The sequence below is a fragment of the Heliangelus exortis genome, chromosome 14, assembly GCF_036169615.1.
Source record: "Heliangelus exortis chromosome 14, bHelExo1.hap1, whole genome shotgun sequence".
NCBI lineage: Eukaryota > Metazoa > Chordata > Aves > Apodiformes > Trochilidae > Heliangelus > Heliangelus exortis.
In genome coordinates this window covers 5,570,682-5,584,884 of record NC_092435.1, presented here as the reverse complement: position 1 = coordinate 5,584,884, position 14,203 = coordinate 5,570,682, and the positions used below count along the sequence as shown (strand labels likewise).

General features: G+C 44.6%; 1 protein-coding gene across 1 annotated transcript in view; it reads left to right on the top strand.

The window, feature by feature from the left end:
- GPC3 (glypican 3) overlaps nucleotides 1–14,203 on the top strand; it is a 149,078-nt gene that overhangs the window by 67,368 nt on the left and 67,507 nt on the right. Inside the window, exon 3 of the mRNA XM_071757701.1 lies at nucleotides 2,909–3,603. Coding sequence (XP_071613802.1) covers nucleotides 2,909–3,603 — 695 coding nt within the window. The remainder of the gene's footprint in view (nucleotides 1–2,908; nucleotides 3,604–14,203) is intronic.

Here is a 14,203-nt window from a genome sequence, read left to right as displayed (position 1 = left end):
TCAGTGCTTTTAAAGTATTTACCTTCTGCAGGCAGACCTGCAAACCAGCTGCCTTAAACTGTGACTAAGTGTTTGTTGAGGTTTTATTTGGTTGGTTAGTTTGGTTTTTCGGTTTTGTTTAAAACATCCTTGAAATAAATAGAAAAGATTTCATTGTCCTCCAGCAACAGGACTTTCAATACTGCCATGGTATGAGCACGGCAGACTTTAGCTGCAGCAAACCCAGGCTCTGGGATTTTATGGGGGAGCAGAAGCCTGTGCTGCTTCTGTAATACAGTGTCCCTTCTGCTTCCCCGTGAGGATTGCTTGTGGGAGCACAGGGGACTGACCCACAAAGTTTCCTCCTCTTTGAAGTACTCAGAGTCTAGCCATGAGTTTCTTCTGCCTCTGGCAGCTGGGGCTTTAATATTCTTGCAGCCAGCTCTTTGTGAGGAATATTTCAGAATAAGCAACTCCTACGGGAGTTGGGTGTGAGAGACTTTGGATGTGTAAGACTTTTTTATTTTATTTTTTTTTTTACAAAGTTTTATTATTTCTTGCATCTATTAATAGGGCAGCAGGAGGCTTCATGTGCTTTTATAGTCCCTGTTGCGCTCTCTAATGGATATATGCAAAGGCTCCAAGGCACATAAAATAGACACTCTTAGCCAGTTATTATGATAAGAATTATGTGTGTGTCATGACCTTTAAAGCAGTGGGACTGTGTGTGCACGCTCTTCTGATAACGCCACTGTTCTCAATTCCTTTCTGAAGCATTTCTCACTGTAGGAGGTTTGCATAGGAGCTTGGAATATTTTTCTAATCAGTGAAGAGTCTCTTGGATCTGCTGGTAACTTGCAAAGCACAGAGAAGTGAGAAAAGGGAAGAGGGATGACTTTCTAAAGGGAGCTAACAGAGGAGAGGTTAAAGGCGAATCGTGAGGCACAGCATGAAAATCCTGGCATCATCTGCAGTGCTGTCAAAAAAACCACTGGCCCCAAAAGTGCCTTGTGCTCTTTGAGGAGAAAGCTATTCTGGTGCTCTTGAGGATAAAGAAGGAAAAAAAGTTTTTGTAATCCATGTGCCCTATTTAAAGAGATGTTTTTGTTTGTTTGTTTGTTCGTTTGAAGGCTTTTCATAACAGTGCACCCAGAATTTGCTCTGTTTGCACAGTGCACACATTTACCCTGTTCCCTGTGGGCTGTGTGGTTGTGCCTGGAGAACTTTGCAATAATGTTGTATGGGTGTGAAGAGGGAGATGGCTGCTGTCGGTGTGAGGGAGGCCTGCAGAGAGGGCTCTGTGTCCTTGCACTGCTGCCTCCCCAGCCTTTGGTGTCAGGAAGGATCGGAGCAGTCTGGGATGGAAGGATTGCAGCACTCTGGGATGGCAGATGGTTGCTGGGGCAGTCCTGGTGTGGGTGTTGGAAGCTGTGGACAAAATGCTTCAGTGGCGTGCCTGGGAAGTGTGCTGGAACCAGATGGGATGAGACACTGTTGACAAAAGGACATCAGTAATTTCTGCTTTGATCCTGCTCACACCATAGCTTTCTGCACTCTCGGGGGGAGGGCAGCAGATAGCAGCCAGTTCCTGTCCTGCCAGGCATGCTGCAGGGTGCATCTGGGAAGTCCTGGAGATGGGATGGTCTTAAAAGCTCTTGAGTAATGCAAGAGGTTATCTGGGGCAAGCAGCAAGGTCTGGCTTTGCTTGTGATAGCACTGAAACTGAACCCCTGTGGAGAGACGTCAGGCCACGCTCAGCTGCATCTCAGCCTTGACAAATGGGAAAAATAACATGGCTTTAAAAATTAAGCATTCCTTTTAATTATTGAACATGAATAATTTTCATGCAAATTGAGCCTGCATTTGTGTCTGGAGTGACACAGCTGAGAGTGGTTACATCGTGGGGTGTTGGTGACCTGTGAACTGAGAGGCTCTTTGTTATTTTTTAGCATTTTATGAGTAGTACCCTCAAGGGTCGGATGTGGTCTGGTAGAAGAGAGTTGGCCAAAGAAAAAGAGTTGTGTTTGCACTGGTGGCCTCTCCAGTGCTTTAACTTGCAGACTGGGTTGTGTGTAGGTACATTGCCTTTACATGCCTGGGTATGGATATTTTGGAAGCCTCCGGGTGGAGAGGGCTGTAATTAAGGGAATAATCATGCTGTGGCTCTCCTGCTCACCCCATGGAGGCCATGTGGGCAGAAAGTCCTCAAGACTTTAAAGGTAGAGGGGGGAAAATGCATGCTGGCTTTAGCTACCAAATTGATCCTCTCCATGAGAGCGATTGCTGGTTCTCAGCATCACTTTTTAGACTATGGAACAGCTCGTGTCCAGGGCAGATGAAAGGTTGAATCTCCAGCTGACATGAGCCTGGTGCATTCAGGAAAGCTACAGCACTGCCAAGGCTTTGAGAACACTTAGTTCAGGGTGGGTGCTGGGGGTGTTGAGTCTGAATATCCTCTGTGGTTAAGCTCCTATAAATATTTTCTTTTTCATAATGGAATGTCAGCATTTACTGTTTCCTGATTTTAAACACTGTACAGTTTGTCAAATATTTATCTATGCCTTAATTTAAGTCTTGAAATAGAATTCCTGTTAATTTCAAATCAATATGAAAGAAGGAGAGAAAGAAATTACATTCTGGCCGTTTCCTTGAATCAATATTGTCTTTAAAAGCTGAAATGTTAACTAGATCACAGTTTTTGCCATTTTGAAATGTAGATTGTGTTTAAAGAATTTATGCATTTCCCCTCAATATTGCTGATGCTGGTAAGTTTTGCAGCAGGCACAGCTGCCAGCAGGTTAGTGACCCAGAGCAGGCAGGATGGGACCAACCCTTGAGCCTTTGAGGCATGAATGTGGAACAAAGTTATCCTCCCTGTTCCTGAGCTCAGTGTCTCTTCATAACTTCTCTTTTTTATTCTGTTTTGCAGAAGCCTTTGAAATTGTAGTACGACATGCAAGAAACTTCACCAACAGCATGTTTAGGACCCACTACAAGAGCATGGGGCCCAGAGCTCTTAAGTTTGTTGGAGAACTTTTTACTGATGTCTCGCTGTACATATTAGGCTCTGACATCAGTGTTAATGACATGATAAATGAATTTTTTGACAGTTTATTCCCCTTGGTTTACTCTCATTTGATTAATCCTGGCTTCCCTGACCCCTCTGTGGAAATGACTGAATGCCTGCGGGCAGCCAGGAGGGACCTCAAAGTCTTTGGTAACTACCCCAAGGTGATGATGACGCAGGTGTCCAAGTCGCTGCAGGCCACGCGAGTCTTTCTGCAGGCTCTCAACCTGGGCATTGAGGTGATAAACACCACTGACCACTTAAAATTCAGCAAGGACTGTGGACGAGCTCTGCTAAAGATGTGGTACTGCTCCCACTGCCAGGGGCTGCTCCTGGCCAAGCCCTGTGCCAGCTTCTGCAGTGTGGTGATGCAAGGATGCTTGGCGGGCGTCATGGAGATCGATAACCACTGGCGAGAGTACATTGGGTCGCTGGAGGGGCTGACCAAGGGCATGCATGGCATCTATGACATGGAACATGTCCTCCTGAGCCTCTTCTCTCTGGTCCGGGATGCCATCATCTATGTGCAGAAGAATGAAGGAAAGCTCTCGACAACTGTGAGTAGTTTTCTGCAGTTCCCCCAGCTTGCTGGCACATCAGTTGTGTACCACTCGCTCTACACGTTGAAACCAGCCTACATTTATCCTCCAGCCAGCAAACTTCAAATACTCCAGCTGCCAACTTCTCCCTTATTGCCCCCCCAATTCTGTGATTTTTAAAACTTTTGGTAGCATTTGAAACTGGTGTTTGCATGGCCTGGGTTTCAGTTAAAGGCTTTGCCTCTTTTTAGTTTGGTCAGAGCAGGACAGTCTGGACTCATCCTGGCATCAACCTCATAGCTGGGGTATGAGTCTGGGAGCTGATATGTCCTAACATCTTCAGTACTCCCTGGGTGCTGTGGTTGCCTCAGTTAGCTCTGAAAGGCTGCACACTCCCCAGGTGTCCCTTGTCCCCTTTAACATCACTAAAATGTACCTTCAACTAGATCCCAAGAAGTCTGATCTACTAAAGGAGATTTGGTTTACCCTCTTTTGGTAGCTCAATCCAGTTTTGGGCCATCTTAATCCCAGGGATGAGGTTATTTCTCATTTATTATGAGCGACCTGACTTTTTAAGAACACATGGTGTGGATTTCTGACCCTGCCAAGAAACCAAGGCTTTCTTGTTGAGAAAATTCTGCTGCTCTGTTTGAACTCCAAGGACAAAAGGGCTGTGGTAATACGATGCTTGTTTTACAGAGATTTTTCTTGAGATGAAATTGAGCTGCTCTGTGCAGGTGGAGTAGGGTTGGGGATGGGGCCAAAGGTGTGAGAATGTTGTTATGGTTTGCTAAAGGATGATTAAAATCTGCCACTGCTTCCCTGTTAGCTGCTTGTTCCTTGTTCCTATCCTTCTCAACTCCTGTTTACAAAAGGGTGGCGTTTATGTGGGTCACTGTAGAACTTGCACTGTAACTAACTCTTATCTTTTTTTGGGGGGGTGTAGACATGTATTAGCTTATGGATCTTGATTGATGTGGCACTCAGCCAGCAGCACTCTGCTCTGCTGCTTCATGTGCCATCATGCCACTGCACATACACAGGCTGTGAAACAGCATGGTGGCACCCGAGTGGTTTCACACCCCCTGGGTAGTTTGGCATACCTTTTGCAAGCTCTCTTTATTGCTTAGAATTGATTTAGGAACCAAATGTCCAATAAGTTGCATTACTCTTGCGTGGTGATCAGGAGGAGGCTGTGGCTACTGGGTTTTGGTGTTGATTGTTGGGGCAGATGGATGTGGCAGGACTTGTGGGCTGCATGTTAGGCTCTAGGTTACAGGGCAGGACACTGGATTTCAACCTGCATGCCTTAGCTCTTCCTGCAGTAAATTCCTGTTTTACAGCAGCCTGGAAAGTGTTTCTTGTGCCCCGAGGGCTGCATGGAAGTTCCAGTTGATGGGACCCGGGGGCAGCAGCTCTGCTGGGCTTCACTTCTGCTGTCATGGAGCCTGTGCAGGTTCTTATCCAATCAGTCCCCAAGTGTAGAGACAAACTGTCATTAATCTGCTTTGGAAAGAGTGCACCTCCAGGCATGTATTTAAATCTAAGCCTATGTGCTGATGTTGTTCTGGTATGTAAACAGCAATGCAGAAGAGTGAATGCAGTAGTATTATGGCAGCAGGCAGTTTCCATCCCAAGCATTTCTTTAATAGTTAATTTGTCAGTGATGGTGTGTATAAAGGCCTTATTATTTCCATAATTTGTTTAAAAACTTAACCCATAAAATAAGCTATCAAAATACTTTATCAAGGAGGCTGAGTCTCAGGGTAGACTGGGTAAAAAAATTTCTGTATCTATACACTATATACTATGTATCTATATACTATTAATTTTCCCTTCTCTACTTTTTCCCTGGTTGAAAATGTGCCTACTTACTTCTACCTCTTGTTTTAACCATGAATATAGAGAAGAGTGATTTTTGTCACAAAGACAAGTGGAAAGGTGCAGTACAAGTAAATGTTACAAAATATTCAACCCCAACACCTCTTGAAGTTAATTCTTTGTTGAAAGCACAGGAGAAACAATAGGTCTGTGTGTCATATATTGCTAGTACTTATCTCCTCTGGATTCCCTGCCTTAAGCCAGCACCATGAATTTATTTTGAAAGGTTGCAGTGTTGGTGTGTGAAAGCTGTCGATGTGACACATGCTGTTGATTTGTCTCTATAAGTATTTCTTTCTTTGTTTTTTTCCCCTCCCGAGTAACTTCTCAGGGTTTTGAACCTATCCCATCAGTGGGAACCACACAGTGACATCCCAGCCAAAAAAGATGGGTGGCTTGGGGTGAAGCTGTAGCCAGGTATATGGTGTGAGAGGAGGAGGATGCGCTGCTGGCGTGAGCTGTCAGAGAAAGGGATTTGAGTTTTGGTTGTTAGCTGTTTTGTCCCACATGCCCAGCAGGATTTGTGTGTCCCCCCCAGCCCTTCGGAGGGGGTGGCTGGGGACTTCTGCCCTGTAACTGTCCTGTGGTGCCTCTCTGTCTGGACAGGGAGTTGCAGTCGCTGATCCCTGCCCTGCACTGCGGGACTCTGCTTGGCAGGAGCCCTGCGTGTTAGTGAAATTAGAGTTGGGCACAGACTGATGGAGCTGATGTGTCTGTAACATGATGGGGTTTGGGAATGAGAAGTGGTTGCAAAGGAATGCAAGATTAGTTTTATAAGCCTCATAGTAAAAGTACATTATGAAAAGCACCAACTACCCACCACTGAAAAAAGCAATGAGAAACCAGCTAGTGCAGGCTTGCCAGGCAGATGTGCCCCAGCCTGGGCATCTCCATCTCCAGGCAGAAATTAGAAGCCAGGAGCTGATCAAGCTGCCCAACCCCTGCTGTTCCCCTGGCAGCTGGTGGAGGTCGGCAGCTCTATCAGCAGAGGATTGCCTAGAAAGGAAAGAGCAGGGAACTCGGCAGAGCATTTTTCTTCACTTGGAAGTGATGGCTGAGTTTTCCTGAAGATCTGTTAAAGTGCACAATGAAGGCAGCCAGACCTTGGCTGCAGCGATCTCACCCACCTGCGCTGAGGAGGAGAGGGGAGCAAGGGGGAGATGCCAGCACTGTGCAGGCACAGTTCTCCTTCTGCTTGTGCTGTGAGCAGATCCCTGCTGTTTTACTTCCCTACAAACACCTTTAAAAGCCTGCTGAGGCCTGGCTTAGCTGGGTTCTATGGCCATGCTGCAGAGCTTCTGGGAAGGTGAAGCCACAGTGCTGCCTGTGTTTGGTTTGGATCCCAGATCCCGAGCTCTTGCCCCAGCCAGCACAGGCAGAGTGCAGCTGTGAACCCGGCTCTGATGCTGCCCATGGGGAGCTGCTGGGGCTGCCCCAGGGAGGAACTGAGTCAGGCAAACTGCACCCTCACTTGCCCTATGATTTTTCAGGGAATTCTGTCAGGAAGACAATGAGCGTGCTGAGAAGATAATCAGCGCCTTTGGTTGTGCTACAGAGAGAAGCACTGCTCTGTTGCAAATTGGTGTAGAAATTTGAAATTCAAGAATATGGGCATAAAGAGACTGTTGGCATGCAGGCATGAAAGTGTCTCCTGTCACCACACACAGTGATTCATTGTTTATCAGCAGGGCCAAGCTGGTGTGGATGCCCAGGAGCCACTTTCAGAGCTGGTTCACCTGGCAGCTCGCTGGAAGCTGCTTTGCTTGGTGGGTTGAAGCAGCAGGGAGCTCCACTGAGTTTTCCTATCTGCTAATGGATTTCTTTCTCTGCTAGAGCTGGCAAGAGACTTGTGAGGAAAGCTTTGAAATTACAGCACTGTTCAAGAAGTCTTTCCCTTTGAGATGCCAAGATCGGTTTCTTTGTACTTTTAATGCGGGTTGCCTTCTGTTGGCATTGCTCCTGGGATAGTCTGGATGTACAACCGCTGTATTTTCAGTTTCTTTATTGGTAAAGTTTAATCCTCAGGCTTCTTCTCTAGTGCTTACTGGTAGCTGGCTCTGTTTTTCACTTAAAGCTGAAAATATGGGTGAGGTTTTTATTTTCAGTAAGCTCAGACCCACTCAGCCATCCCAAGGTGTGTTTATCTACTTGCCTTAACCATTTTGTGATAGGGAGCGTAATGTGCCTGATAAGGCATGTTAAAGTGAGCATCTGTTCCCTCTGCAGGATGAAAACAAACCTGATCACCGAGGACAGTATCAGCAACGTTTCCATTCCTGTGAAAATACCTTGGGAGCATTGCAATTAGTTGTCTGAAGAAGTTTCAGATATTAAAGATTTTCTGATAGTTGGGGAAGCATATGGCAAGGCACTGAACTGTGAGATGCTGATTTTGATCTAGAAATCCTCATCTTGTTGATGGCTTGGCAAGTGCTAAAGGAAAAAGGGCAAAAATTAGTCATGCCTGTGGTTCTGTAACCCAACACCAACAATTTTGATCCAGTGAGTCTGGCACACTGATGCTGGTCTCAAATCTTTGGTTAGTTCAAATTCACAATATCACACTAAGGGTCTGTATCTTATTTATGGAGTTTGGCTTTTGGCCATTTTTTGCCTCTCAGGTTATTCTCAGCCTAGTGAAAGTTTCACCTCTTGTCTGGCCTGGGTATGGAGGCTATTGGCATCACATGCTTAATTAATTCACTGATAAAGAAATCTTTGCCCCTAGAGGACAATCTGTCATGGTCATTGGTCAGCCTTGCCCTTTTTCTGTTGTGGTCTAGCACAGGAAAAGTAGCATGCTCATCTCTCTTCCTGCTCACCCCAAAGCTCTGGTGAGACTTTGGGTCAGTTTGTCAAAGAATTGGGCCCAGCTGAAGTGGGATGAATATTGCAGGGCTGACAGAGCTGGTAGGTGGAAGCAGTGGATGTGGCCAGAGGTGCTTTGCAAAGTCAGAGGAGGGTGGCATTGAATAGAAACTTGGGTATAGTTTAAAATAATGCTTGGTTCTGCTTCTATTTGTAAACTTTTATATTGTTTTCTACTTTTTTGCATCTCCTCTCTCCTTTTAACTGGGTGGATTGTGTAGCCTCTGGCATGTGCCATTTCAGTGGAATTTGCAGTGCTGCCTTTTTTTTTTTTTTTTTTTTTTTTGTTTTAATTAAAAGTAGAAGTAGCTGCTAACAGTGCTGCCTCCTCCCTGCACACACAGCAGCACAGGGAGTGTGTTTGACACCCAAACCAACTTTGCACTGAAATTAACACGAATTTTTTCACTGACTTCAGCCAGAGGCAGATCACTCAGTGGTGGCAACTTCATCCCTGGTACTCTGCTACCTTAAAAAGAGTTTTTTAAGGATAATGCATTTTCTGGGTGGGTATAGCATATGGCACTCATTGAGCCTGGCTTGATCTCACCTCAGATCATGTGCTGGCTGCAGCAGGACTTGGATGCATGCAGGTAACACGTGGTGGGATGTCCTGCATCTTTTCTGAGCTGAAGTTGGAAACCCAGAGATCTTGTGCAGGTTAATTACTAGTTTTGTGTAACTGTTTGTATATGTCCTGTGGATATGCCTGTGCCTTGATTCAGTGGAGGAACCCGATTAATTGTTCCATAACTGACTCCCAAGCTTTTAAGAAGATATTTGGTTCCATGATGCCCTTACATTAGCACAAGAGTTACCAGAAGCACTGGTGCAGGATGGGTTCTTAACAATTGGAAACAATGGTGCACAGCTTTGCAATATTATGCAGCTTTCTTCTCAGAGCATCTTTATCTTATAATCTCTCCTCTTTTCCACAGCTGTATTTGACAACTGGACATGGGATGCTTTGAGGTGTAGGAGAGGAGAAAGCTGATGATCATCTCATCCCAAGCATGCTGTGCATATTGCAGGAGGGGATGTATGGGGGGTGTCTGTTCCTTGGGCTCTGGGTCTTAGGCTTTGAAATTCAAAATGATCTCATTTTGTAATAAATTGTAATATAATAGTGATAATTAATAGTAACCACAGTGGTAGTGGATTAAGGGTTGGACTTGGTGATCTCAGAGGTCCTTTCCAACCTGGATGATTCTGTGATTCTGTAATGGTCAAAGACATAATGTGAGGTCTTAAAAATAGATTGGATTTAAGTGGAAAAATACTGAGTTTCAGGCTGAACCAAAGATAACAGCATAAGAAAGTTCCCTCTGGGTGTCTTGAGGCTTCTGCTGCTTTCAGGGCCATGAGAGAGGTGCTGGACAGGGAGGAGCTGCCCCTCCAACTGGGGAGGGCTGTGACAGAGCCCCTTTGCTGGTGATGTATTTGCAGCTGTGCTTCACAGCTCAGGTCCTTGCTGAGGTCCAGATGTGGTTTACCTAAAGAATGCTATGAGCTGGTGCATGGCAGAACCAGGAGCCCTTTAGGTTTGGGCTGATCTGCCTGGCTTCAGACAAGCCTGCAGAGAAGTTCTGGCTGTGCCATGAGCTGCCTTTCTTCTTCCTTAGCTTCCCAGACAAGCCATTGCCCTGTATGCTTACTGGGCAACTGGGAGCTTCCTCTGGGATTCTCTCTCAAAACTGGAGGTACATCTTTGTGTGATCAGAGAGATGAAATTCCCCAGGCATAAACCCTGTGGACACGGCTCCCTCATTTGCCATCCAGCTTGCTGCAGTCTCCCACAACCTCTGTTAACATTGATGCCTTATTAGCAAAATGTATTCTGGCCCATTTCCTCTCCTGAAGAGTTTTATCCTTGTTAAGACCCGCAGCTCTGCAACACCAGGCTCCTGCTCGCCAATATCCATCTCTTTATGCTTTTTTAGGCTAAACCCTCTTTTGGCCTCATTATCCATGCCTGCAGTTCCCACTAACACCTCCATCCGGGGTCATTCCCCGGGCATCCTTCATCTTAACCCTGCTGAGTTTACTTCCAGTGACAGTAACCCCCGTGAGTGCTGCTGCCTTAAAACTAGAACTAACTCTCCCATTAGCAATGCTGATGAACGAGCCAAGAACAAACCAGAAACTTAAAAGCCACGCTCTGCAAAGCAGAAATAGTGCCCAGAGCTGCCCGGGCAGAGCAGAGGCATTTTGTTTTGTACCGGAGAGGATGAAGGGCTGGGTTGCAAGGAGTTTTTTTTTCTTCATTCTGACTTCTGTGCCTGTGGGTATTGCTATGAATTATATCATTTCTACATCTTATTGTAAAGTGGCTTGGAGGTACCAGGCACGAAAGATACTATCTACAAATACATTTAGCTGAAAAAAAATTACAACAAACAACCGAGGCAGATTTTTCAGCTGTCTGCTGCAGCAGTTCCCTCCCCCTCATTGCTGGCAGGACTCCCAAGCAGTGCTCTTTGCCTCTTCGGGTTACTGCAAAATGAACCTGTTGGCCTTTTCCATCTCTACCTGTTGAATTCCCCCACTAATAAACCCCCGAGGGCACAAAGTCTGCTCTCAGAGGGGGAAGTTTACTGCTAACTGAATTATTCTTTCAGAGCCTGGTTTGAGAGAGAGCAGGCTGGCTGCAGAAAGCTAGAAAGCTGTGCCAATAGCCTACAGCTACTTTGATGGAGTTATTTCTGGTTTGTTTTGTTTTTGTTTTTTTTTTTTAAGAAAAAAAGAAGGAAAAAAAAAGGAAAATCACACCAGCAGTTGGGAAATTCAGCAGCTCTTTATACAGGTGTATCTTTCTAACCTAATCAATTTTCACACCAAATTCTCTTCAACTCTATCAGTAATGGTATAGATTATGCTCTTAGGCACTGACCTGGAAAGGGCGAGGGAGCCTGTGGTGGTTAGTGAGGATAATTTGGGAGTGACTGATGTGCTCTGAGTTATGTCTTTCTAAAGCTTATTAACTCCTGGATTGCACGTATTGATCCATATCACTGTACAAATAAACTTCATCGTGCTGCTCTTCAGAGCACCAGAGAGCAGGGATTTCTGTAGACATTGCAACTGCCTGTCCTGGTATTTAAATCATCAATACTCTGCTTACTCCCCAAGGGACAGCCCAAAAAAACAGGGATTAGAGGAAGCTTGAGGACAGTGGTGTTGCGGGATGGCTGAAAAATGTCCATGACATCTCTGAGCTTTCCTTCATGCAATTCCCACTGCTGGCAAGGACCCAGTCAGTAGCATTCTACCTGAAGAGATTTTTCTTTTCAGGGCATTCTGGAAATGTCCAGTTTACAGGTTGCAAGGTGAGTGTAAAGTAAAGAGGATGCACAAAAATGCAGTAAAAGTATTTAGTCAATTTTTTTTTTTTTTTGTCAATCTAATGATCCCCCCCATTTTGTGATTGTTGTATGTCAGTTTATTGGATTGTGCTCTTCATAATGTAATTCTAGCCCTCAGTTTGGTGTTATTAAAGGTGCTGTGATTAAAGTTGAATTAATTTCATTTCTATCTGCAAACAGCCTGTTGCTGAATGACTCACTGTAATAGATTAATCAGAAGAATAATACAGCATTGTAACAAGGTTAAAAGTGCCCACCAATTTTCATCACAAAGATATTCTCAACCAAGTAGAAGCTAACCTAGCACTGTAAATCATTCCCTAATTCAATTGTACTAACCACAGTACATGTAAAAACAAGCTGTGTTACAACAAAGTCTCAAAAAAGGCCCTGAAGATATTTACATCTTTATAGACAATCATGATTTACATTTTCAATATGCCTGATTTGTCTTTGGGAAAAATTTAATTGCTTTATCATGAGAAAAATCTAACGGGAGTCTTTTTACCTTGGCTACCGTGTTTTGGGTAAATTATCTTGGTGCTGGCCTTTAACTGGATTAGGGTAGGACTGACTGTCAGAGAAAAAAAAAAATTAATATGGATCTTGTAGCTTCAACAGTAAGAAAAAAAAAAATGGGGAAAAAGAAAAAGAACATAGGGTCTTTCTGAGCCCTTTTTTGGCCTTGAATGCATTAATTTTACCAGCAGCTAATCTCTGCTATACCAAGTTACTTTTACCACTCTCAATTAATAACAATTATTATGCTTCTATTTTATGCTGTGCCCGGGGAGGCCCATGGCCCTTCCATGGGGAAGAGCCTCATGTACCCCTTGCCAGTGGCTGCAGGGTTGCTGTGGGTTTAGTTGGAAAAAAAATGTTTGCAATTGTTCTGCTGAAAGTATTCAGCAGCTTAAAAAGTGTTGAAATGATTTGGTGAGCTTTGGTGCCTCCAACCTTGTTGTTTTAGTGGAAACTGGTCCTTGGAAAGAGAAAGGTGGATGGACGGAGCAAAAGGTTGGAGTGGATATTCCTATGGGGAGGTTTAAATAAAGTCCTCTGTAAGGGATGGGTGAGTGGGAGGAATGGTGAGTACCAAACCCTTTGGGACTAGAAGGGTTTTCCATTCAGCACAGGAGGGGAGGAGGGCATTTTATAGTGAAAAATACTTAGTGGCATAAAAACCTTTAGGGTAGTTTCAGTACAAGCATTTATTGATGTGTAAATCTGAAAAGCTGCCTGTACCTGTGAGCCTGGTCTGCAGAGGTTGCTTTTTAGTTGCTCGTTTTGTTATCACCAGTTAAAGCAGGGTTAGCAGTGAGCCCTGTGTGCTCAGTTTTATATAAATATTACACTTACTATTGCTTTGCTGATAAAGAGAGAGAACTAATTAAGGAGATGGAATATCATCAGTAGATTTTTCTTCCCTGAGATTTTATGAGCAGTAATTTGAAGAGAGCCATATTAGAGTCATTGAAGAACAAGTTAATGCTGCGTTGCTAAGAATATTGCCTTTCTATCCAAAGATTGTGTTGAAGAATAAACAGTATACAGTAGCTAATTGCTAGCTGACACATTCGAGTGGCTCTGTACTTCCAAAATTGATTCAGCCTGGTTTAAAAAAAAAAAAAAAAAAAAAAAAGAGAAAAAGTAAAAAAAAAAAAGTAACTGTTTAATTATTTAACGATGTATTTCTCAAAGAATAATTGAATCTCTGCTCATGGCTGCAGGGGTGAGCAGAAGGAGGTGGGGGGGTTGGCCTGATAGGTATTGACCACATTTGCAACCCAGCTGACACGGCTGCTGTTAAAGAACCCATTACAGACCCTGTCTCTGACTTGCTGGCTTGTGTTCCAGACTGATGGCAGGTATCTGTTTTTCCTCTTTAAATTAATCTGCTAGGAATTTATTTCTCTGGGATCGTTCCTTTCTTTAGCGCCGTAGGCACAAGCACAGCGCGGTATTAAAACCTGCAGAAATCGGCAAAGGAAACCAATTAACTGGGGGAAGGAAAATAACAAGCATGGGGTGCTCGCCTGCAGCCCTGTTCCTGCCCGGCTTCTCCCGGGGTGTTTCTCATCCCCCAGCCTGGGCAGGGATCCTGGGTGAGCAGTGGGGAATGCCCTGGGTTCTGCTTTCCCAGCCTGGTCACCCCCAGCCAGCCAGCCTGGGACTTGGTGCTTTCAGAGAGGTTTGTTCAGTTCCTGGCACTCTGCAGCAGGTAGATGTGAAGAAAGTAATTTAATTTTATTTTTTTAAGGTCTTGGTAGAAACTGCTAATCCTTCAAGCCAGTTCTTTGCTTTGCTTCTCAGTCTGTTGGGAATGGGGTAGCCTGCAACAAGAGGGTTTTTTAGGGGCTCGCAGTAGCAAATGTGCAGCATGTGCAGGGCTCGGATGTGCAATGGATCTTGACATCCTTAGCAGAAATCAGCTTTGTTACCTTGTGTCCAGATTTTCTCCTAAGTTGTTTCAGTGCTAATTTTGAAATCAGCTCCTTGAGTTTGTA